The sequence below is a fragment of the Enhydra lutris genome, unplaced genomic scaffold, assembly GCF_002288905.1.
Source record: "Enhydra lutris kenyoni isolate GAN:26980312 unplaced genomic scaffold, ASM228890v2 scaffoldscaffold50, whole genome shotgun sequence".
NCBI lineage: Eukaryota > Metazoa > Chordata > Mammalia > Carnivora > Mustelidae > Enhydra > Enhydra lutris.
This window is the reverse complement of record NW_019154134.1, coordinates 15,775,486-15,799,481: the sequence shown is the minus strand read 5'-3', so window position 1 is coordinate 15,799,481 and position 23,996 is coordinate 15,775,486. Positions and strand designations below refer to the sequence as shown.

Here is a 23,996-nt window from a genome sequence, read left to right as displayed (position 1 = left end):
TATTATACTAAAATTCTGAGTCCTCAAGACCAGGTGCTATGTCTCATAACTCTAAGTATCTGGCATAGCCAGGGCCCAGCAATGTTCTGAGAATCCAGATGAAAAATTTCAAAATGTTTCATATGTAAATATTCAATTAAGAGATTAGAAAATTAAGAGTTCCTGGGGCACCTGGGTGGCTCAGTGGGTTGAGGCCTCTGCCTTTGGCTCAGGTCATGATCCTGGGGTCCTGGGATCAAGCCCCGCATCGGGCTCTCTGCAGGGAGCCTGCCTCCCCCTCTCTCTTTGCCTGCCTCTCTGCCTACTTGTGATCTCTGTCAAATAAATAAATAAAATCTTTAAAAAAAAAGAAAAAGAAAAGAAAATTAAGAGTTCCATATATACATGAACTGACACATTTAATGATGATGCAATAATCACTGTGTTCAAACTATAATAAAAGAAAAGGTATCATCATTTCAGTATTTCCTTAACTTGCAGAACAAGGAAATACTACAATCTGATTCAAAAGTGTGGACTGACAACAACTTAAGGCTTTTAGGATATTAATAAGAATTGGGTAAGAAAAAGGATCTTGGTTAAGAAGTCTGGAGAATCCTGAAGTGTAGACAAGTGGGTTTCTTTACTACAGCAACACATAAGGGTTGTTAATATAATTCAAAAGAGGATATAATACAGTCTCCCAAGCAAATTTAACTATGGAACTTAAGAATATCTTATAAGACTAGTGTATCCAAAACCTTGGGAAAATACAGCTTTAGATAATTTATTATAAGATATTGCTCAAGGTCAAATACTAAGCGTTAAAAGGATCAGGAAACTGCATACTCTATGCTTAAAAAAAAATAATCAGTAAGAAATACCAAAGAATAGATATGGAAAAAAGATTTCCTCATACTTACAGATAGTAAGTTAACCCCTATTTTGTTTTGGACCTATAATCCAATACTTAGCCAACATTATAGAGGAGATTTCTTACCAATTAAACTAGAACGTTTACAACAATCTACACTGTGAATCCTAAGATTGAGACATTTCAAATTAAACTCAAAATATTTTGCCAAAGTTTTTCACAGGTGAATGATAACTATTCTTTGCAAGGATAAAATACTAACATTTATTTCTAAGACCAAGGCAAATACAGAGAGACCTATCCATTAACTGTCCAAATGGAAACTTAACTAGAGTACTAAGATAGATTCACTGTCCTGAACTTTCTGCCTCCCATGAACTGTAATACACTGAAATCAGTATTTCATTCCCAATGTTCCACTAAAACTATATGTACTCTTCCCAGGGTCAGCAACTACTTCTACCTTAACAAACCTAATGGCCAATTAGAAGTTCTCATCTACCCAACTCACTGGCAACATGTGGCACAGATGATCTTTCCTGAAGCACTTTCTTCAGATGACTCTCTGGATAACATACTCTCCTGGTTGGCTGGTCCTTCTTATTCTCCTTGTGGTGCCACTCTCTTTCCTGTGCTTAGTCTTTGATCTTCTCTTCTCTATCCTCTCTCCCTACTAATTTTATGCAGTTCTATGGTGTTAAATGGAACACCTGTAAAATGCTGACTCCCAAATTTTATCTCCAGCCAATACCTGACATCCCTACATTCCTTCTCACCATCTCACTATCACAATAGTTGGAAGGCAAGCAACACCTCCTTCTAAACTACCGCAACTGCCTCCTTACTAGACTTTCTCCTTCCAAAACAGAATATTCCACCCATAACCTTACCACCCAACTATGGCCCATTCCTCACTCAAGTGTCAAAACGATCTTTTAAAAATGTACGTTACCTCTTGCCATTCCCTGGCAAGAAATACTTCAATAGATTTCTATCTAATTCAGAGTAAAACCCCAGTTGGTTACTATAGCCTACAAGGTCCTATGTGATCTAGTTCCAGTTTTCCTCTCTGATCTAATCTTACTCAATTCTCTTCCTTGCTCACTGTATTCCAGCCATCAGGGTTTTTATCTATTCCTCAGTTACAACAAGCTCACTCCAATATTGGGAACTTTACTCTTAATATTTAAATGTACCTCCTTTTCCAACTCACTGCCCTAATCTATGCATGGCTCACTCCTAATTTCCTGTGAGCATCTGCTCTACTGGTTCCCTTCCTTAGAGAAAGATACTTTCTTCCTAAATCACCCTATTTAAAACAGGATGTTTACTCTTGCCCTCCTATTCTTCTAATGCCTATCAGCTTCTGTTTTTCTTTGTAGCTCTCATGTACTATTACATAATTACTTGTTTCTATCTCTTGAAAGTATAATCTCAATAAAAATATAAGACTCTCTTTGTTTCACCAATATATCTCAAGCTCCCAAAGCAGTTCATGAACTATTGTAAGCCTTCAATAAATGTTTATCAATCAAAGATAAGTCCAAGGAATAACTCTTAGTTCCTTAGAAACATTTAAGATGTGTGAAAGTATTTGATTAGAAGCATAATTTAAATTGACTATTGGGGCACCTGGTGGCTCAGTGGGTTAAAGCCTCTGCCTTCAGCTCAGCTCATGATCCCAATCAAGCCCCACACTGGGCTCTCTGCTCAGCAGGGAGTCTGCTTCCTCCTCTCTCTCTCTCTCTGCCTGCCTCTCTACCTACTTGTGATCTCTCTGTCAAATAAATAAACAACATCTAAAAAAAAAAAAAAAAAAAAAAGAATTATACATTCAAGTCCCTGCCTCTAGCAAGTACTTTTTATTGATCTAGGGAACCCAGGAAAAGAAAAATTTGGAGCAGAGGATGGAATGTTCATTTTCAAGCTAGCTGAATTTGAGACATCTAGGTAGCAATGTTAAGGAGATAATGGTTGGTTGTACAATTCAGGAAAGAGAATTGAGCTGAGGATAACTGTTAGGAATAATGGGCATACAGAGAGTAATTGCATCTTTCTTAGAGGAAAGTATAGCAAAAGAAACTAAAGAACAACCTAGAGTACTACATGGGGTACCAACTATAAAAGACTGGCAGAAGAAAAATTCCTGAAAAGGAAACTGAGGAGTGGTCAATCACAAGGATAACCAGTAGAGAATGCTACTGGTGCTCTCTCTCCAGTGTTCCGACAATACTTGCTCGTCAATTTCACCAAGAGTGATGTTCCCTTGAACTTCCAACTTTATCACCATCATTCCTTCTCATCTTTGCTTCTCTCTCTGTACCTCACTGGATCCCATTATAACCATTTTCCTGCCAATTATCAATACCTCCTTGCTGCATTATCTTTTACACCTGGAGTGGCAAAGCTGCAACCCAGAATCATACCAACCATGTGCTTTCTCTGTATTACACTGAGCAAATCAGTAGCTACAAGTTTGTGGTAATCAACTTCAACAGGGAACTCAATGTTGCCTGAAAACCCTTCCACGTTTCCTAAATTATATTCTGAAGATACTATTTTCTAGAAGACTGAAAAAAAAAATAGGATTTAAGAACTGCCTGGAAACTGCTACATTCTAAGAATTTCAACATAAACATTATTAGTTCTCCCTGTCACATCAGACCAAGCTGCCTTCAAAAGGACAAGAGCTCCTGCCACAGTTTTATTGTATTTTTTAAGATTTTACTTATTTATTTGTCAGAGAGAGAGCACAAGTAGAGGACACAGCAGGCAGAGGGAGAAGCAGGGTCCCCAATGAGCAAGGAGCCCGATGTGGGGCTCAATCCCAGGACCCAGGATCATGACCTGAGGTGAGGGCACATGCTTAACCAACTGAGCCACCCAGGCATCCCTCTACCAGTTTTAAATTCTATCAGTTACACAACCATTATCCAGCCCCTCTCATATTTTTAACCTCATTCTCTACATAGCCTCCTTGAACAACCTATAAAAATGTTCCCTAGTACTAAAGGATTCCTTCTTACATTGCCCCAAGCTACCAGTTTATGTTCCACTCTTCTTTCTTATCCAGCCTTCTTAAAGCTCAATCAACAACTGTATGCCCCCATTCTCTCATTTATTCATTCCTTAAATTAAATCAATTGGGTTTTTGTTCTAATGTAGTTCTAAAACTACATTAGCTATAGTCAAAAGTTGGCAAGAAATAATGTATATTTTCCAGATTTTATTTGAATTGACCCCCCAACAGCATTTATCCTATTACAACTTCTTCCTTTAAGCCAGCTACCTCATCCTTAACTTGAATCTACTATCATAAAGTTTTTTTTCTACCTCTATGGCCACCCTTTCTAAGTCTTTTAATCTACCTGTCACTTAAATGTTAGTAATAAATACATAAATAAACATATGTATGTATGTATGTTAGTTCCTCAGGATTCATCCGTCCCTAACTAAATAAATAAATTCATAGACTCCCTTTTGAGAAAATAATAAAAGATATGAAACCACTCCCTAAAAAAAGTGATTAAGATGATGGGCTGAGCTCCTGTATCTTTTCTTGTGATGGAAAACTTTTTAAAAAATTTCTTAATAAAACAAACAAAAGGAATAGGTCTATAATGTCCTGGAGAAAAGGAAATTGTGCCTTCAGGAGCAATATCGAGAAATCCCAGGAGGGTCAAAATTTAAAGAATGGACAAACCAAGAGCACAGAAATCACAGTCTAGAACAAAGTCAAGGAAGCTGGGGGATCATGGCCACTAGAATTATTCTCTAGATGCCTACTCAGATATATCAAAGGTACTTCAAACTTAACATCCCTAACTGGAACTTAGTATCTTCCCATAAACCTATTTCTTTCTGTTGTGGTTCCTCATTTTGATTACTAGATCAATATCCAGTGAGTCACTCCAGCTACATCTCTGAGGCTCATCTTTGCTTTTACTTCCTTTCTTCTCACAATTCATGCATTCTTCATATATTCTACTGATGTGGCCTTTTAAGTTATGCCTTAAATATATCCACTCTTCCCTGGTCCTGTTATTATCTTACTTCAGCCAACATGTTCTACTGTCTTGAGTATGGCAATGCCCTCCAACCAGTCTCTCCTGCTTTCACAGTGCAGCCCAAAAAGCTTTCCAAAAATAACAATCTGATCCTACTACTTGCTTGTTCATGTTATACTTGTTCACCTTCAACTACAGTAGGTTGGCATGTATCAGAGGATCAATTCTTCCTCTTAAACTAGTGGCATATATAAATAACTGATTATTACCATGATGACCAAACGCCCAATTTGCCTGGGACATTCTCATTTTACGCATGCTCTTTTGACATAATTATCATAAAGCTCCTTTCACTATCAAAAGTGTTCTAGGGGGCGCCTGAGTGGCTCAGTGGGTTAGTCCTATGCCCTCAGCTAGGGTCATGATCTCAGGGTCCTAGGATCGAGCCCCACATCGGGCTCTCTGCTCAGCAGGTAGCCTGCTTCCCCTGTTCTCTCTGCCTACTTGTGATATCTCTCTCTGACAAATAAATAAATAAAATCTTAAAAAAAATGTTTGAAAAAAAATAGGATTATTTTATTATTTTATTTATTATTTTATTATTATTTATTTATTTATTTAAATTTTTATTATTTATTTATTTTTATTATTTATTATTTTATTATTTTATTATTATTATCCAAAAGGATTTATTGTTTTGAATCTACAGAAACTACACAAAAATATCTGTATCTCAATATTTTCCAAGATTTTTTTTTTTTTTAAAGATTTTATTTATTTATTTATTTGACAGAGAGAAATCACAAGCAGGCAGAGAGGCGGGCAGAGAGAGAGGAGGAAGCAGGCTCCCTGCTGAGCAGAAAGCCCGATGCGGGGCTTGAACCCAGGACCTGGGATCATGACCTGAGCCGAAGGCAGCGGCTTAACCCACTGAGCCACCCAAGTGCCCTCCAAGATTTTTCTTATATATATTTTAAAATGTATACCAGAGTATAACTGCTCTTAAATGAGCCCATGTAAATTATTATGCATAATCATTTAACACAATTGGAATTCCTGTAATTTACAAAATCAGAATGCCTACCTGATTATCTGAGAGCCACATAGCAGTCAACTGTTGCAGCTTTGTAAAGCTAAAGGGCAAATTCTTTAACCTGTGGGGAAAATACAAAATTAAAATAACAAATGTTAAAATGTAAGAGCAAAACCGAACAGTCTTCTAAATAATATTGTATTACTGAGTATGAAAATATGAGAAAAAAATTTAATTTAGGAGAACCCAATATAGGTCTTTGACACAGATATGACAAAATACTATCCAGTTTAATAACAATCACTTTAAAAATACAATTCTTCCACTGAATCAATTCAGCTAGGGGGAAAATGGATAATCTAATAAACCCCCAAAAACTGCTAGGAAAAAATGTTAACCATCCCTACTTTAATGCAAAGACAAGAACACATTAAGCAATGTCTCATAATACTGCTTTGAATATTTTATTTGTATTTAGAAAGAACAAACTACTATAGAAGGCTTTAGTGATAGTTTGTTATAAAAACTGTACTGTTCTATTTTTTCTTGTGAGCCAGCACTTTCATATTCCAAAGACTATTTAAACATTATAATGAATAAAAAACAAAGTGATATTAACAATTCATCAGAATGCCAAACTAGAACAGCACCTATTTAAAAAGAATGTCTACTTAAACCTTCTACCTTATTAACGCTTATCCACTCTGCTATGCCTATCTTCCAAGGCAATCTGCTAGAGCCTAGGGCTAGGGCTGTAGCTTTGGAGTACAAAGTATGGGAAGAAATGAGGACTGAATTTTTTTAAAACAGGCAGTGGTTATTCTAAAATAAAATGGAACACTCTGAATATCCTAATTAGAAAACTGGGTTTACACTAAACCTCTACTTTACTAAATGAGTCATATGAAATTTGGGTTTTAATTTTCTCCTCATAAAATGACAATACCTACAGTACTATTTCATAGTGTTGTTTTGAATACTTTGTAAGATACTATGAAAGCATAATGTAAAAATGCTCTACGAACGTTCTTTTATCATTATTAGTATCTTTACCTCAGGAAAAATTATGGACAGGTTGTTATTAATTTAACATGATTCCAATTTAGTAATTCTAGTGATCTATTTGCTCTGCACCTTCACTGTGTTGCCCAAGCTATGTGAATGGATGCCTAATCACATCTCTGCTCAGAAAAATACAGTGAGCATATTAGATGAAAACCTGCTCCACTCAGCAGCAGTATTAAGGTGAAGATATGACTATAGGAATATAAAAGGTGACTATAAGCAAAAAACAGCTGCATAGCTCAAGCTGTAAATTGTATAGCTGAAGTCAACACAAAATTAACTATGACAAATTACCACAGTATTAAAAACCACAGATAAGGGGCGCCTGGGTGGCTCATTGGGTTAAAGCCTCTGACTTCAGCTCAGGTCACGATCCCAGGGTCCTGGGATCGAGCCCCGCATCGGGCTCTCTGCTCGGCAGAGAGCCTGCTTCCTTCTGTCTCTCTCTGCCTACCTCTCTGCCTACTTGTGATCTGTGTCTGTCAAATAAATAAAATCTTAAAAAAAAAAAAAATGTAGGAAAAGAGCAACATGCATGCCGTTTTCTATCATATAATGAAACTTTAATTTTATCCAATCAATATTTTCTATAAATCAACATTATTACAAACCTATTGTCACTTAAATTGATGACTTTTAATTTTTGCATATCACCCATTTCCTCTGGAAGTGTCTCAAGTTTATTGGAATGAAGAAATAAGACAGTTATATTTTTCCAGCTTCCAATCTGAAGGAGAAACATAAAACTGGGGATCAAAATTCTGGCCTACTGCTTAACAGACAGAAGTAAAATATCATTTACGAAAGTAATGAAAACATTCTAGTAATGAAAACAATCTTCTCATTTATAAAAGCAAACATATTTTCTCTTTTCAGTTACTAATTTCCATGTATACAGAAAAGTATTTAGGTATCTCTGTAAATCAGTATAGCTGAATGTTATTCAGAAAATAGATAACAGAGTTACATAATTATTTCTAAAGAAAACAGATAAAACCACACTGGATAGCTATAATGAATAATACAGAAAAATTTAAAAAAAAATGCAAAGCAAATTTAAAATACAATACCTCTGGGGGTAACTGTTGTAAATAATTATGATCTGCAGCAAAGGTTCTTATATTAGTAAGCTGTCCAACAGATGAAGGCAAAGCTTCAACTTCATTGAAGCTACAGTCCAGTTCTTCTATTGACACTAACCTAATTAATTAAAAAAGAAAACACATTATTTTTAAAAGTTTCCTATACATAATCCAAAACTTAAGAATATATCAACTTTTGAACTTGACTTCAACAAATCCAGAAAAACTCTTATTTCCACTAAACTTAACAATAAAAATAAGCCTACCTTTATTAAAAAACCTAGCCAACCTATAACCAATTACTTATTTAAATGCTTATGGAATCTCCTTTAGCTGCTATTCATGCACTTATCTGGAAATATATGTGACTGAATGAAATACATACATACTGTTTATAAACATAAATATATAAAGCTGAATGAAAGTAAAGTCTTCTAGTGATTCAGAAAAATCTTACCCTCCTATAGAGTCTGGAAGATACATTAATTGATTTTCATCTATTTTAAGAGTTGTTACATTCTTCAGTGAACCTATTTAAGGAAAGAAGTAATACATAATTTTCCAGCTTGAACTAGAAGCAAGTCAAACAACAGTCAATGTGAGCACACATCAATCATACAGAACTTTCTTAATCAACTTATCTAAAAGAGAAACCAACCCAACCTCATTAATCTGTACTCCCTTACCCTGTATTTTCAACTTTTACCAATATACCCCTTTTAACATTAGTTTGTATTTATCTATTTTATTCCTGTTAGAACGCAAGCTTCATAAAAGGAGGGACTTCTGCCTTCTTTGTTCGCAGATGTAGCACTGCTCCTTAAAATAATGTCAAGGCACAAGTGAGCACAGGCAAGAAGGAATGGTAGGTGTATAAAATTCATAGGTATATGGCAAACTATTCTGTGTATTCTAAATGCTAAAACAATAAAAATGGAGTTTAATTTAAAACTAAAACTGTTGAATAAGTTATAGTAGAATCTGCAAAATGTAGCCTGAGCTAAAACAGCTAAGTAACTCAATTAATAAAATATATAAAAATATTTTTTGGTTTTTATGTTTAAACATCATGAAGATGGCAAGATTTATGTTTTTGGTTCTTGAATCAAAATAATCCTTGAAGCATCATCAGACTAAAAGCAACTACAAATATAGAATCTCATGGAATTTGCTAACCGGTTTGTTTTCTCAACTTTGAGTCTAAAATGGAGACTGAAAAAAAGATACTAGATAAGGGCTATGAATAGGTATTATAGTTTAGATAAATTAACTTCTTTTTAAAGAGTTTAAATTTTATTATAGTGATAAACATGAAATTTCCTTAAATAAAAATATAGTAATGTCAACCAAGATGTAAAATGTGTAACTGATCACACGAAACAATTCAAATAAGATCTGTGACTGGCAGTACAATAAAACTAGCTCATAACATAGAAAATTTGATATATGAAAGCTTTAAGTGAAACAATGGCAAAAATGTAATTTCTGAGATTTTCCATTAGTAAAAAGGAATTACATGAATTAGAAAGCAATACAAACCAATAGTCTCAGGCAGTTGTTGAAGTGAATTGCTTGATAACAGGAGGTCTTGAAGGTTTTCACATGCTGAAATTCCTTCTTCAATCATTTCAATGTTATTTTTGGAAACATCCAAGTATGTGAGCTGTTTCAAACTACCGATAAACTGTAAGTAAAAAAAGGAAATCTAATGACTATATAAGTGAATTTATGGCTAGTTTAGGTAATAAACTCAATACCAAGTTATAATTCACAATTAAATATTTATATGAGAGAAAAGATTTGATTTTTTATTAAATGCTGTAAGTAATGTATTCAGTAATAAAGCTAAGAGTTCCTGCTAAAAGCCTAGCAGAATGACAATGGACATATAGTTTTCTTTGGGAACTCAGCTGTCACCATTGGCTAGGGCAACAGAAGGTAAGAGGATTCTTAGATTCTTTGGGCATGGGAATAAATAAATTCAGTCGTTAGGACAGAAACTACATGGAAAATATCCCACTTTAACAGTTCCCTGGACAAAATGAGTTAGGATATAAACTCAACTGCAACCACTGCGAAGGACACACTCCAGGTCCAGGAAATTAAAAAGAATCTATTTTACAAAGTTTACTATGTTAATATTCTGAATTTCATCAAGAATGTATTGATAGTTAACGGGCGCCTGGGTGGCTCAGTGGGTTGAAGCCTCTGCTTTCGGCTCTGGTCATGATCCCAAGGTCCTGGGATCAAGCCCCACGTTGGGCTCTCTGCTCAGCAGGGAGCCTGCTTCCCTCCTCTCTCTCTCTCTCTCTCTACTTGTGAGCTCTCTCTGTCAAATAAATAAATAAAATCTTTAAAAAAAAAGAAAAAAAAAGAATGTATTGATAGTTTAAAAAATGCTATTTTCTTCTATCTAATATATTTACAATTAAATAACCATCCTTAAAAAAAAAAGTAATCTGAAAATGTACAATTCATCAAACTGCAAAGAACAGACTGCACTAAGAGAAACCATATAAAGTTTGATATACATACCCCTGGAATAAAAGTCAGTCTATTACCATCCATCCAAAATTCTTTCAATCCACTTAGTTGCTCAAGTACTTCAGGCTGTTTGGGTAAGAAGGGGGTGGGGGAATTCAATAATTTACTTGAATGTTTTTATTTGTCAGAAGTAGTTCCAGGGAACTTGTAATGGTAACTTCTGGTTTAAAACATTTAATAAATAACTGGGGGTGGGGGTGGCAAGGAGCAGAGCCAAGATTCTAGACTTTTCATTATATTATAGTTACTACAATGGTACTACTAAAAGAAAACTCAAAGATAAGCATTCCAGAAGAGTAGATTGCATAAAATTCATTTAAACTTTTGATTATACAGCAGGCTCAAGTATTTATAAAACTAATAAAGAAATAAAAATAAGTCCCATCACTTTCAAGAATATAATAAAAAGACACTTTCGTTATCTGTAAAAAGATTTATTAGCCTTTTCCCCATAACCCAGCAATTTACTTTTGCCTTAGAAGTACTTTTTCTTACTCATCTAGGCTGATGAAACTTTGTTTTTCCCTTATGATCTCTCAAATTGTCTACTTGCTGTGCCTAACTTTGTTACTTTTTCCACAGGTTTCTCCTTTTACATTTGATTCTCACTACTGTCAGATATTTCTATCTGATTAACTCTCCCTGTTAAGTGTTTTCATATCTTTTTTCCAAAATATGTATATATCTTTAACCTATTTTATATTTAAAAATGCTAAGAGGGGTTCCTGGGTGGCTCACAGTGGGCTAAAGCCTCTGACTTTGGCTCAGGTCCTGATCCCAGGGTCTTGGGATCAAGCCCCGCATCAGGTGCTCTGCTCAGCAGGAAGCCTGCTTCCCTTCCTCTCTCTCTGCCTGCTTCTCTGTCTACCTATGATCTCTGTCAAATAAATAAATAAAATCTTAAAAAAAAATGCTAAGAAATAAATACATTAACTTTCACATGCTCTCAATCAAATTTAAGACCTTTGGATAGAGACTGGTAAGAACTTACCACTTCTGTGAATTCATTACTTCCCAAATCCAGTCTCTCCAGTTGGGTCAGTCTATTCATGGTTCTATGCACAAGGGATTAATGAAGAATTGAGTATATAAAAATATCAATTAAATGGAAGCTTTCAAATCAATAGTATTAAACATTCTTAGGTAAGATCTAATGTACAGGTTTCACCATATTGACAAAATAAATATAATTTCTCAGAAAAGTATTCTTTATTTAATTTCTAAATAAAATAAGTTATGAATTATTCTCTAATTTGGGTTCTCATCAGGTCTTCATTTCTATTCCTAAATAGTCACAGTAAATTCAAACACATGGAGCAGAATATGAATAATTGGTTTTTGCTTTTTTCACAGAATAAATTTTCATATAGTATTAATCAACTAATGAATTAGACTGGCAGCTACACAGTAATTATTACCATTTTTCAAGACTGGTCATATATTTGTAATACTTCAAAATAGCTTAATTCTAAAAATAAGTACTCAAAATTCTAAACAGTAAATTTCTTGCCACATTTCCAAATTAATTTCAATACAACTCAAAATCAAGTTTTATAAGAACCATAAATATGAGTAGTAAAATCATTTTTAACTTCCAACTTACTACCAATATTTCTCTGCAACTATAGTGACTTGAAAATTGTACAAAACCTCATTTAATAATGAAATAAACTAAACTGTACTTTTATCTCTCCTTCAATACAGCATTTTAAAAACCTAAACTAGTTAATTCAAATACATATTTACACTCTTATAATTACTATTTTTAGAGAAACCTAGTATTTGATAGATTGAAGTACTACCAGCTACCCAGATAAAGAACTTCGTGCTATAATTTTTTAGGATATGCCAAAATGAAAGCAAAATAGTTATCATCGTATTATCAATATATATTAATATGCTAATGACTTAAAAATTAACACTATTAAAAACCAACAGCCCCCTTAAATTACAACATAAGAACACAGACTATTTCTATCTTCTCCGGAAATTAAACAAATTAGAAAAAGTAAAATAAAACTCACAAAACATTTCTCTGCCTTTTCAGTGAAAAAACTAACAAATATAGGAACACACATAATTGGGGGCGCGCTTGGGTGGCTCAGTTCATTAAGCAACTGCTTTCGGCTCAGGTCATGTTCCTAGGTTCCCAGGATCTAGTCCCACCTAGGGCTCCTTGCTTGGCAGGCAGCCTCTTCACCCTCCCCCTTTGCTCCTCCCCTGTGTTTGCAAGTGCGCATCTTTATTGCTCTCTCTCAAATAAGAATCTTCAAAAAATAACAGATAAACAAAAGAACACACATAATTGTAATGACACTATGTTACTGACCCAACATTAGAGGAAACTAATTTTTCCAAACCCTTCCATTTAAAGTATGCCATTCTATCAATATTCCTTTAACTTATTTCACAACACCAATTTTTCTCAAAGCTGCTTTATTTAACTTAGACTTATTAAAGGCCTAGTCTCAACTATAATTGTTTCCCTTACTCATATCTTTGTCCAAAAAATCTCTAAGTCAGTTGTAGTTTGCTTCATAACAAAGAAGGTTTCCAGGACTTTTTGAAGAAAGATGAGAAGCTATGACATTAAACTATATCCAGGTAAGCATTTGAGAAAAGTAGAAAGGTGTGTTGAGGAGGGAGGGGAGAATTGAAGAAATTCTTAAAATGACAAAAGAACATAGAAAATCCACACAGAGCAGTTAAACACTGTAACAAAAGGGTAAGTCATACAAGAGTACAAAAAAGAAGCAGTGCATTGGAAAAATTCAATTATGAATGACGTCTTTAGAAAGAAGTTTAAAAACTGATACAGGGAAAAGTGAATGACATGTATATGTAACAAAAAAAGAAATAAAATGTAAAATCTTCAAAATGTCTCTATCTTAACTTGCATTAATTTATACTGGCAACTTTAGTCCTACTAAGATACCTCAAAAGTCTAAGACAAAATTTCACGTTTTCATTTTCAAGTCTTTTCATTTAAGATCCAGCTTCCTACTTCAAGGAGAAACCAAAAACAATATATCCCTCAAATTTCTTCCTATTTACCTCTCAAATTTCTTTGTATTTAACTCCTTTTTATCATCTCTTCTTGTGTCACAGGGAAAAAAACACATCTTTTGTGTGCTTGGCCCTGAGCCCTCTAGTAGTTAGATGGTATTAAATTTCACTTAGCTACATTATCTGAAACAGTTTTCCCACTGCTCACATCTTTGATTATAAAAAGGTTCACTCATATAACTTGAATGCACATGACTTTTACAACATTTAAAACTATTGCCTCTTTACAGGTCTGTGAGGTCTCAAAAGTTTTAATCACAAGTCTTAAAAAGAGAGCAGTAAAGAATTATATTTGAAAATATATCAGACAGAGCCCAATTTAAAGTTAAATAAGGAGATAAAATAGTAAAATTATTGTATCAGATAAACAATATTAATTATAGGCTTAGCTATTAGGTAAACAATTTACATCCTATTCAAATCTCTTAGAAAGCAGTCCATTTGAACTAAAGGAGTCATCAATGCCAGTACCACATCTGTAAAATATTTAAACCTTTTTGAATTTAATATGGATCATAATTCCCATTTTAATTTACACTCACAACCATCACAATAAACACCAATCTTTTCTGCACTGAACAACTGTCAGCTAACAGATGATGTCTTCTGGGAATCAAAACCAGATATGCTCCTTGTCCTCAAAGACTTACATTCATGGGGAAGGTTATAGGTACACGTGTGCATGCATATAAGTTGGCCAGGTAAAAACAGGAGTAAAGGGGGGGGTCGCCTGGGTGACTCAGTAGGTAAGCATCTGCCTTTGGCTTAGGTCATGATCCCAGGGTCCTGGGACAGAGCCCTGCATCAGTCTCCCCGCTCAGTGGGAAGCCTGCTTCTCCCTTTCCTACTCCCCCTACTTGTGTTCCTTCTCTCACTGTGTGTCTCTATGTCAAATAAATAAATAAAATCTTTTTTTAAAAGAGTGAAATAAAATGCATAAAAAAAACAAGATTGGGGTGCCTAGGTGGCTCAGTGGGTTAAGCCTCTGCCTTCGGCTCAGGTCATGATCTCAGGGTCCTGGGACCGACCTCCACGTTGGGTTCTCTGCTCAGCAGGGAGCCTGCTTCCCTTCCTCTCTCTCTGCCTGCCTCTCTGCCTACTTGTGATCTCTGTCAAATAAATAAATAAATCTTAAAAACAAAAACAAAAACAAGACTAACATGGTAAATTTCATAACAGGTACAAATAAGACGCCACAGAAGCTGAGTAAGCCAAGCTAACTCCTGTGGAACTGGAGATATCTCCCTTAAAAGCTAACAATTAACTCCTGACAAATCAATCACAACAGAAATCAGCAAAGTTTTCTGTAAAGGATCAGAGAATAAATAATTTAGGCTTTGCATACAGTCTTTGTCACAACTATTTGATTCTAACACTATGGAGCAAAGGGAGCCGTAGACAATATGTAAATGAATAAATGTGTTTCCAGTGAAACTTCTTTGCACAAATAAACAGCGGGCCAGATTTAGTAAGACAGTAGTTTGCCAATGCCTACACTGTAAAAATGTAGCGATGAATTCAGGAAGTTTTAATGTATTTTTTTCAATAAATGGACACACACTAAAGTGCATTTTCAGTGTGTAGATCTGTTTTAGCTTTATCTTACTTGATCTTGGATTGCCATCTTTTCTTGATGTTAGCTTACCAGCAGGGGGCTGTCCATCCCACTTCTAACTTAGAACAGACTACAAAACCCAACAAATTCTTAAAATTACAGTTATCAGACTTCACATAAAGACCCTACAAATTTCACTAATTAATACTATATAAGAGCTCTAGTATATGAACTGGGACCTCTATATGGGACTAGTAGGTTTTATAGACATATTTTGATATTTGTCATACAAGACCAAATTCAGAAAGCTTATGAAATCACTATAAAATACCAACAACAGATGTGAAAGTTTTATATTCAATACCACTGATTAAAATATGACCACAAGTCATACTGATCACAATGTGATCACAATATGATCATAAGTCAGTCTTTTAAAAATAATTTTCACTCATGTTTTAGATATTACAAAACTAACATTTCTTTAAGGACTTAAGAATTAAAACTTCTTGGGGTGCCTGGCTGGCTCAGTCAGTAGAGTTTGTGGCTCTTGATCTTGGGAATTGTTAAGCTTGAGCCCCATAATGGGTACAGAGATTACTTAAAAAAAAAAAAATCTTCAGAAGAATTAAAAATTCTTAATTTAGGAAGAATAGTACCTTTACTTACTTTGGCAACATTTTCAACTGGTTTTCTCTAAGTTCTAATATCTGGAGTTTAGTTAATCTGCAAAACAAAATAACAAATCAATCATCTATGACAAAGACAATGAATTTAATTACCAAAGTGATGTCACGCTCCAAGTTTTAAAGCAACCAATATTCTCTAATTGCAAAGTAAGAAAAGACTATTTCTGCCCATCAGAATTAGTTGGGGGAAAAAAGTTCAACACTTCTAAATACATTTAAAGCACAACTTGTTGTCCCTAAATATCAATCCTACAGCATTCCATGCAAACATGCCTCCAAAATATTAGCCATTAGTAGGTTAGAGAACAGTAATTCAACTCCAGAGTCCAGCTCCAAGAGAAAAAACAACAAGGGAACTTAAGGGGACATAATAAAGAAGAAATCCTCTGGCTCTTCAGTGATGCACATTCCAATAAAATTAAGGGAAAATGAGAAGATTGGGTGGTCTAGAGTTGCTAACTAACGCCATAATGTCAATCATATTGCAATATATAAATGTATCAAATCAACATGCTGTATACCTTAAACTTACAAAATGTTATATGTCAAATATATTTCCATAAAAAAGTGGTCCAAATACCAGATATAAAAAAGGAATCTGACAAGTATGCTTTATATATATATAATATATAAATGTATGCATATATAATATATACATCATATATAAATATATTAAAAGTATATGCATAATTACACACATACGTACACACATATATTTATGTATGTAAATAAATATATGAAGCATGATAAAGTGGGTCCCACAGGACAGTCAATGGGCTACAACAATGCCCAGAATTCTCTCTTAGTTGAAATGTAATTGACATATAACATTATTAGTTTCAGATATCCAATATAATGTATATGTGTATATATTGTGAAATGACCACCATAAGAGTAGTTAACATCCATCACCATAGTCAATTTTTTTTCTTATGATGAGAACTTTTAGGATCTACTTTCTCAGCAACTCTCAAATATGCAATCCAGTATTGCTGACTACAGCAATACTGTACATTACACCCTCAAAATTTATTTATTTTATAACTGGAAATTTGTACTTTTTGACTACCTTTACCCATATTGCCACCCTCACCTGTGCCAACCACCAATCTGTTCTCTGTATCTAATGAAGCTCAGGTTTGGTTTTATTTTGAGATTCCACATATAAGTGAGATCATATAATATGTATCTTTATTCACAGACAAAAAGATGACTAAAATTAACATGCCATTGAAAATGCACTTTCTCTACTAGTTTTAAAATAATAATAATTTGATACCTAATAGTCATTCACTCACTGTTCAACTTTTCATTAAAAAAAAGTTACTCAAAGACTATAACGATAAGAATTACTCTATGTTCAGATTCTGGCGGGAGTGCGCCAATGGGGTGGTCCCCAGAAACACACTTTCTTTTCTCCAGAATTTTGATTCTAGTGGAGAAGACAGATAAATCAATAATTAGATCATTTTCAAATATGATAAATGCTAAAAATATAGTATTCAGTTCTCAAAAATATAGAAATTACCCACATTTAAAGTATTTTTGAATACTTTAAAAACCAATTCAAGTTGTAAATTACCTTTTTCTTCTAAATATTCACTGCTTATTTATTTATCTGGGAATATAAATTCAAAGACAAAATAACAAGACCCAAAAAAACTGTAAAAACCACAAGGTTTGGAAATAATTACAAAAGAAGAGCGTATGAAAGTATAATTAATAGTATTACTAAAGCAACTTATAGTTTTGTAAGCTTTGTAAGAGCTAACAAGAAAAGGTTTTAAAAGAAACTGTAATTTACCTGCCAAAGTTAGCTGGCAAGAACTCAAGGAAAGCATCATTTAGATATAACTGGGTTAGGTTTAACAGCTGAGAAAATCCATCAGGAAGCCTATATAAAATATATCAGAATTTAAGTTAAATTAACACACAGAATTTCAGTCTCAGGATCTATCTAAGAATCTGTCTAACCAACACATGTTCTTAACAGGTAACAGTCACCTTTTTACTTTAACAAGGGACCCGCAAACTTGAGATTTCCTTTTTATAATAATTTACCTATTTCAATAACTTCTTCTCTTCATAAATAGGAAATGAGATAGTATTTGCCTCAAGAAGATAAAATGTGCACAAAAAGGTCAACTTGAATGAACCACAGTACACAGAAATGTATTTAGGACATAACTATGACATCAGCAAGCACTCTTGAAATTTGCCTTATCTAACATCAATCCAAAGGATTCATAAAGAATTCCAAAACTTGACAGTATTTTTTTTCCCCCCAAACCTTGACAGTATGGACTTTTGGGGCTGGTAATTCTTTGTACTGAGGAGGCTGTCTTCTGCACTGTACTGTTCAGCAGCAAGCCTGGCCTTATCTACTCGGAGCCAGTAGCACCACCCACCACCGCAGGTTTTAAAAACCAAACTGTCTTAAGAATTTGCCAAATGACCCTTGGGGGCAAAATCATTCCCATTTGAGAACCACTAGTTTAGAAATTATTTTCAATTTCAAAATCTGGCCTTTAAATAACCAAATAAAGATTGCATAATTTTATAATAAGCAAATAAGAAGAAATAACACAAAAAGCTAAAGGACATTTTAAAGCCATATGAGAACCTGTATGTACCAGCTTTCCCTTTATTTCTTCTGGTTTACAAAAGAAATTCCAGATCTAGAACTGGATGCTAGAGCAATATTTTTAGCTAAAGATAAAACATCATCATTACATGTTTTTCCTGGATTTTAAAAAGCACAAAGTTCTGTTGCAGTGAGACTTCTCAGTCTTTGACTTATCTTGTTTCTTCCCTATGTCACATTCCTTCATCTACCACAGCAAATGAAGCACCAATGTTTGAAAATATTCACTAAATACAGTACTGTGTTATGTGAAAGCTGGTTTCAGTTTTTGACTTAGCTACACTAAACCATGCTCTACTCATCTTTTGCTTCACTATTCCATTTTTGCAAAACTTAATAGTTCTGGAGTCAGGAAAGTGTTCTATTCATAGCCATTACTATCATAAAAGAAAATTTATGACCTCTGGCATATGTTGTAACCAATCACATGGTTTTCCTTTTTTGTTGTTCTTACCTTCCTGAGCTTTCAGTTTCTTTTAGTATTTTCAAAAGTTTTAGAGTGCTACACAGCTGATTTGTGAGTGAAGAAATTCTTACATTCTGAAAGTATCACTGAGGGAGGAAACCAAATTCTAGCCTCATTACTGACACAAACCATCTGTGAGACCTGGAGCAAAACATGTGGATTATCTGTTCAGATGTCTAATTTACCTTTGTAAAATAGGGGGTTAGAAAATATGGCATTAGAAAAAACCATGGTTGTAAAAAGGTTTCATTTTAACCTAAAAATGAAATTTAAAGTTGATACAAATTACTCATTAAAAATATAGAAAGTAATTTTCTACTAATAATTCACGCTGTTTTACTCAAAATTAACTTGTAATTCAACTGAGAACTTACTTGGAAATAGGGTTTACACTGGCCTCCACAACCGTCAAAACTTTACAATTTTTTATATTTTCTGGAAATTCCTGTATTCCTAGAAAATGAACAAATAATTAACGATCAAATGAAAAGGACCTATTAAAAAAGGATAAAATAATTAAAAAATGAATTACTGTTTACCTTGCAGATTCAAAATTTACCAACTAACTAGGATCTAGACAAACTGACAACATCAACCAAACAGAACTCTACAATTTCTATTTTCTTTTTCATCTTTTGTTCATGTGCCTCTTTATAACTGCCAATTATTAGTTTCACTTCCCACTTCTTCCCTTAGCTCTTCTGAAAATTAGTGCCTTCTCCATTTGATGATGTTAAGGATACAAAATACAGAATACTTAGCACTCTTTCTGGTTTTCTGACATAAAAACATGATTACTTTTTTTTAATGCTGGGCCCAGATTAAGGTATTCCCTAACATACATGTCAACTGACAACGCTGAGAACAAAGCTGAAGCCAGAAGTAGTAGAAAATCTACATTTGATATGCCAGCAGATATACCTGATGGCAGCTGCGGACCAATACTTCAGTAAAATACTGCATCAATGGGGTGGACAGGCCAAATTACAGAAACTTTCTAAGCACATACTCTTTTTTTAAAAAAAATCTTTTGTTGTTGTTGTTGTTAAAGATTTTATTTATTTATTTGACAGACAGAGATCACAAGTAGGCAGAGAGGCAGGCAGAGAGAAAGAGGAAGGGAAGCAGGCTCCCTGTCGAGCAGAGACTCCGATGTGGGGCTTGATCCCAGGACCCTGGATCATGACCTGAGCTGAAGGCAGAGGCTTTAACCCACTGAGCCACCTAGGCACCCCTCTAAGCATACTCTTATTTCCTCACACTATCTCAGCAAAAATACAGTAACAATAATTTGTGAACTAACAATAACCCACAAACTTCCAATAGCAATGTTATAACACAAACTAAAAGAATGCTAAAAGCTTTTTAAAATATTAAAAAAATTCTGTAAGACTCCTTCCTGTACTAACACAATACAAATACTGAACATAGTTGACATCAGAGGATCATTCAAACTTCTTTCAACTTCATTACTTTATCATTCTAGATAAGCAAGTTTACCACAGTGCCAAACACAGAATTTCAGGTGCCCCAAAATTAATAATGCAAAATCACCAACTGGCAAATACTACAGCAATAACTGTTCAGTTGAAACTCATCAGCAAATGCTAGTATCAGTGGGTTAAATAATGATGAGAAATAGGATACTAATAGACTGTTTCTCCCAAAAAGATACTTATTAATAACAAAAGAAAAAAAGCAATTTAGTAAAGAAATATTAAAGGCACCATCTTAAATTGTTTTAAAGTTACCATCACCAGTTAGCAACATCATGTGGTACCAAATCTAAGATGCGCTGGGAAGGGATGCAATACCATTATTGTCATATTCTTGCCAAAAACATGTAACATGAAGTTAATCATAAGCAAACATCAAACAAATTCAAATTTAGAAAAATTCTATTACGTAACTGGCCAGTAAAATTTAAAACTATCAAGGTCAAAAAAGACAAAGGAAGACTGAGGAACTACCCAGGTAAGAGGAGACCAAAGAATATAATTGGGGTACTGTATCAATGTCAGTTATCTCCCTTGTTCTAGAATATTACAAAATGTTACCACTGTGGAAACTAGGTAACAAGTACACAGGACTACCCTGCAATTTCTCTTACAACTGTATGTGAATTTACATTTATCTCAATAAAAATTTCAATTAAAGGAATCTGGGCTCAATGATTCCTTACAGGAAGGTTTTATTACCATTGTTATTATAAATTCAATTTCTTAAACAGTCAAGATAACTCATTTTTTCAATTTCAGTTTTAGGAACTTTTACTTTTGCTGAAATTTATAAAGTTCATGTAAATCTTCAAATTAGCAAATATATACAATAATGGATATCGAATGATATTAAGGAATTACTGTTAGCTGGTTTTTTTCAAGTATGACAATAGAGTGGTTTCATTTCGAAATACTTATATATGAAAGGGATTCTTCGTGACTTGCTTTAAAATAATCAGAGGTGAAGAGGTGCCTTGGTGGCTCAGTCAGTTGAGCATCCAACTCTTGGTTTCAGCTCAGGTCATGATCTGGGGTTGTGAGATGGAGCGCCATGTACGGGTCCACACTCAGCACAGGGTCTGCTTGAGACTCCCTACCCACCTTTCCCTTTGCCCTTCCCCACCCCATTTGCTCTCGTGCTCATAAATAAATAAATAAATAAATAAGATTTTAACAGCAACTATAAGGGATGGCAAAGTAGGAGGTACAGATGAAGGTATTAGGAGGTATTTAATATACTGATACATGCTGAAGTTGGTTGATAGGTACAGCAGATTTATTATATTCTACTTTCGTAAATGCTTGAAATATTCCACTATAAAAAGATTACCACTGTTCAGCTACTAGAAACAGACTCGGAGATAAAAGAACTTTGAAAGAGTTACTGTACTTGAAGGGGAAAAAATGAACAAAATGGTAAAGATAAAAGCTTAAGTTTAAGAAATAAATGGAAACTTCACAAATAAAAAATATAGTAACTGAACGAAAAATACAGGACAGGATTAAAAAAGATTGGGGTGCCTGGGTGGCTCAGTGGATTAAGTGTCCAACTTCGGCTCAGATCATGATCTCAGGGTCTATCTGTCTCTCCCCCTGCTCATGCTCTCTCTCTCCCAAATAAAATCTTAGAAAAAAGAACAAGATTAGACACCATAGGAGAAAATTTCAGTGAGCCAGAAGACATGGAAACAGAAATTAGCCAATCTGAAACAGAGAAAAAGTAGAATGAAAAAACCTCAACATAACAGAATATATGGGACAACAATGTCAAGCAGGCTAACCTATCTTTAGAAGTTTGTTTACCAGCCTACCACTAAGAATACATGCTCTTGGGACGCCTGGGTGGCTCAGTTGGTTAAGCAGCTGCCTTCGGCTCAGGTCATGATCCCAGCGTCCTGGGATCGAGTCCCACATCGGGCTCCTTGCTCGGCAGGGAGCCTGCTTCTCTCTCTACCTCTGCCTATCACTCTGTCTGCCTGTGCTCGGGTGCTCTCTAACAAATAAATAAATAAAATCTTAAAAAAAAAAAAAAAAGAATACACGCTCTTTGAGGGGAGAAACTTTGCCTCTCTTTTTCACTAGCTGAATAGGACATGGCATAGAGTTATCAATGTCACTAGATACTTCCCAAACTTCTTTCCAGGGTGGCCATACCTATTTTCACACCATAATACCTATTTATGCATATTCTTGTCAACATATGCTATTTACATGCCAATATAAGGGTTGAACCTTACCAGCAATAATATAAATGTATATTTAAATTAAAGCTAGATGGGGGAGCCTGGGTGGCCCAGTGGGTTAAGCCTCTGCCTTTGGCTCAGGTCATAATCTCAGGGTCCTGGGATTGAGCCCCACATCGGGTGCTCTGCTCAGCAGGGAGCCTGCTTCTCTCTCTCTGCCTGCCTCTCTGCCTACTTGTGATCTCTCTGTCAAATAAATAAATAAAATCTTTAAAAAAGTAAATTAATTAAAGCTAGATATTCTTGATATTTTCTAGTAATAATACATTTTCATGTGTTTACTGATCATTTTTATTTCTTCTTCTTTGAACTCCCTGTTTATTGTACATCTTCTATTGGATTATCTTTTCATTACTGATTGTAAGCATTCTTTAGAAATACTAGTGTATTAAATTTTTCTCAGTTTGTCATGTATTATTTATTTAGTCATACAGAAATTTTATTCTACTACTGTGCTTTTTAAAAATTAATTTATTAGTTTATTAGAAAGAGAAAGAGAGCGAAAGAAATAAGGAAGGAGAGGTAGAGAGAGTATCGCAACCAGGCTACTAGCTCCACGAAGAGCCCAACACAGGGCTCTATCTCATGATGGTAAGATCATAACCTGAGCCAAAATCAAGAATTGGACACTTAACCAACTGTGGCACCCAAGTGCCCCTACTATGCTCTCTATATCTTGAATAAGATCTCTTTCCTATCCCAAAGTCATAAAAACATTCTACATTTTCCAATAATTGTGACTGTTTTCATAGTATTATCCTAATTAATTTGGAATTTATTTTAGTACATATTATGAAGGCTCTCTCTTTTTTTTCTATTTCCCATATAAAACCACTGTTTCAATGCTAACAAAATACTTTTCTTATTTCACTGATTTGTAGAGGCACCTCTGTCATATTCCAGATTCTTTCATGGTTATGTTTCCTGAAACTCTTTCCTTTTAGGTCCTTCTACTCATCTATTCCATAGTTTTATGTTTTTCTTCCATTTAGGTTGCACTGCACATTTTCTATAAAGTTCATTTCTAGATATGTGTGATAGAGTGGTTGCATTAATAGACTCACTCCCTATACCACTATCTACAATGTGATCCTTCAACGACTCCCATCAAAATATTAAGTATAATTTCCCTATGTTCTGATTCCAGGCTCAGCCATGTGTTCTGCTTTGGCCAATGAAACTTTAGCCAAGGTGATGAAATAGACGGTTTCAATAAGCTCTCTGGCTAATTTCCACTAGCTCTTAGGGTC

General features: G+C 34.5%; 1 protein-coding gene across 8 annotated transcripts in view; it reads right to left on the bottom strand.

Annotated features, from left to right (window-relative positions):
• LOC111156877 (erbb2 interacting protein) overlaps positions 1–23,996 on the bottom strand; it is a 130,586-nt gene that overhangs the window by 41,051 nt on the left and 65,539 nt on the right. For all 8 annotated transcript variants that reach the window (XM_022517993.1, XM_022517995.1, XM_022517998.1 and 5 more), the window contains exons 5-14: positions 19,379–19,457; positions 17,699–17,788; positions 15,875–15,931; positions 11,576–11,639; positions 10,576–10,650; positions 9,580–9,724; positions 8,498–8,570; positions 8,029–8,158; positions 7,570–7,685; positions 5,945–6,014 (exon numbers count right to left, since the gene is read on the bottom strand). In XM_022517993.1, the coding sequence (XP_022373701.1) occupies positions 5,945–6,014; positions 7,570–7,685; positions 8,029–8,158; positions 8,498–8,570; positions 9,580–9,724; positions 10,576–10,650; positions 11,576–11,639; positions 15,875–15,931; positions 17,699–17,788; positions 19,379–19,457 (899 nt within the window). The remainder of the gene's footprint in view (positions 1–5,944; positions 6,015–7,569; positions 7,686–8,028; positions 8,159–8,497; positions 8,571–9,579; positions 9,725–10,575; positions 10,651–11,575; positions 11,640–15,874; positions 15,932–17,698; positions 17,789–19,378; positions 19,458–23,996) is intronic.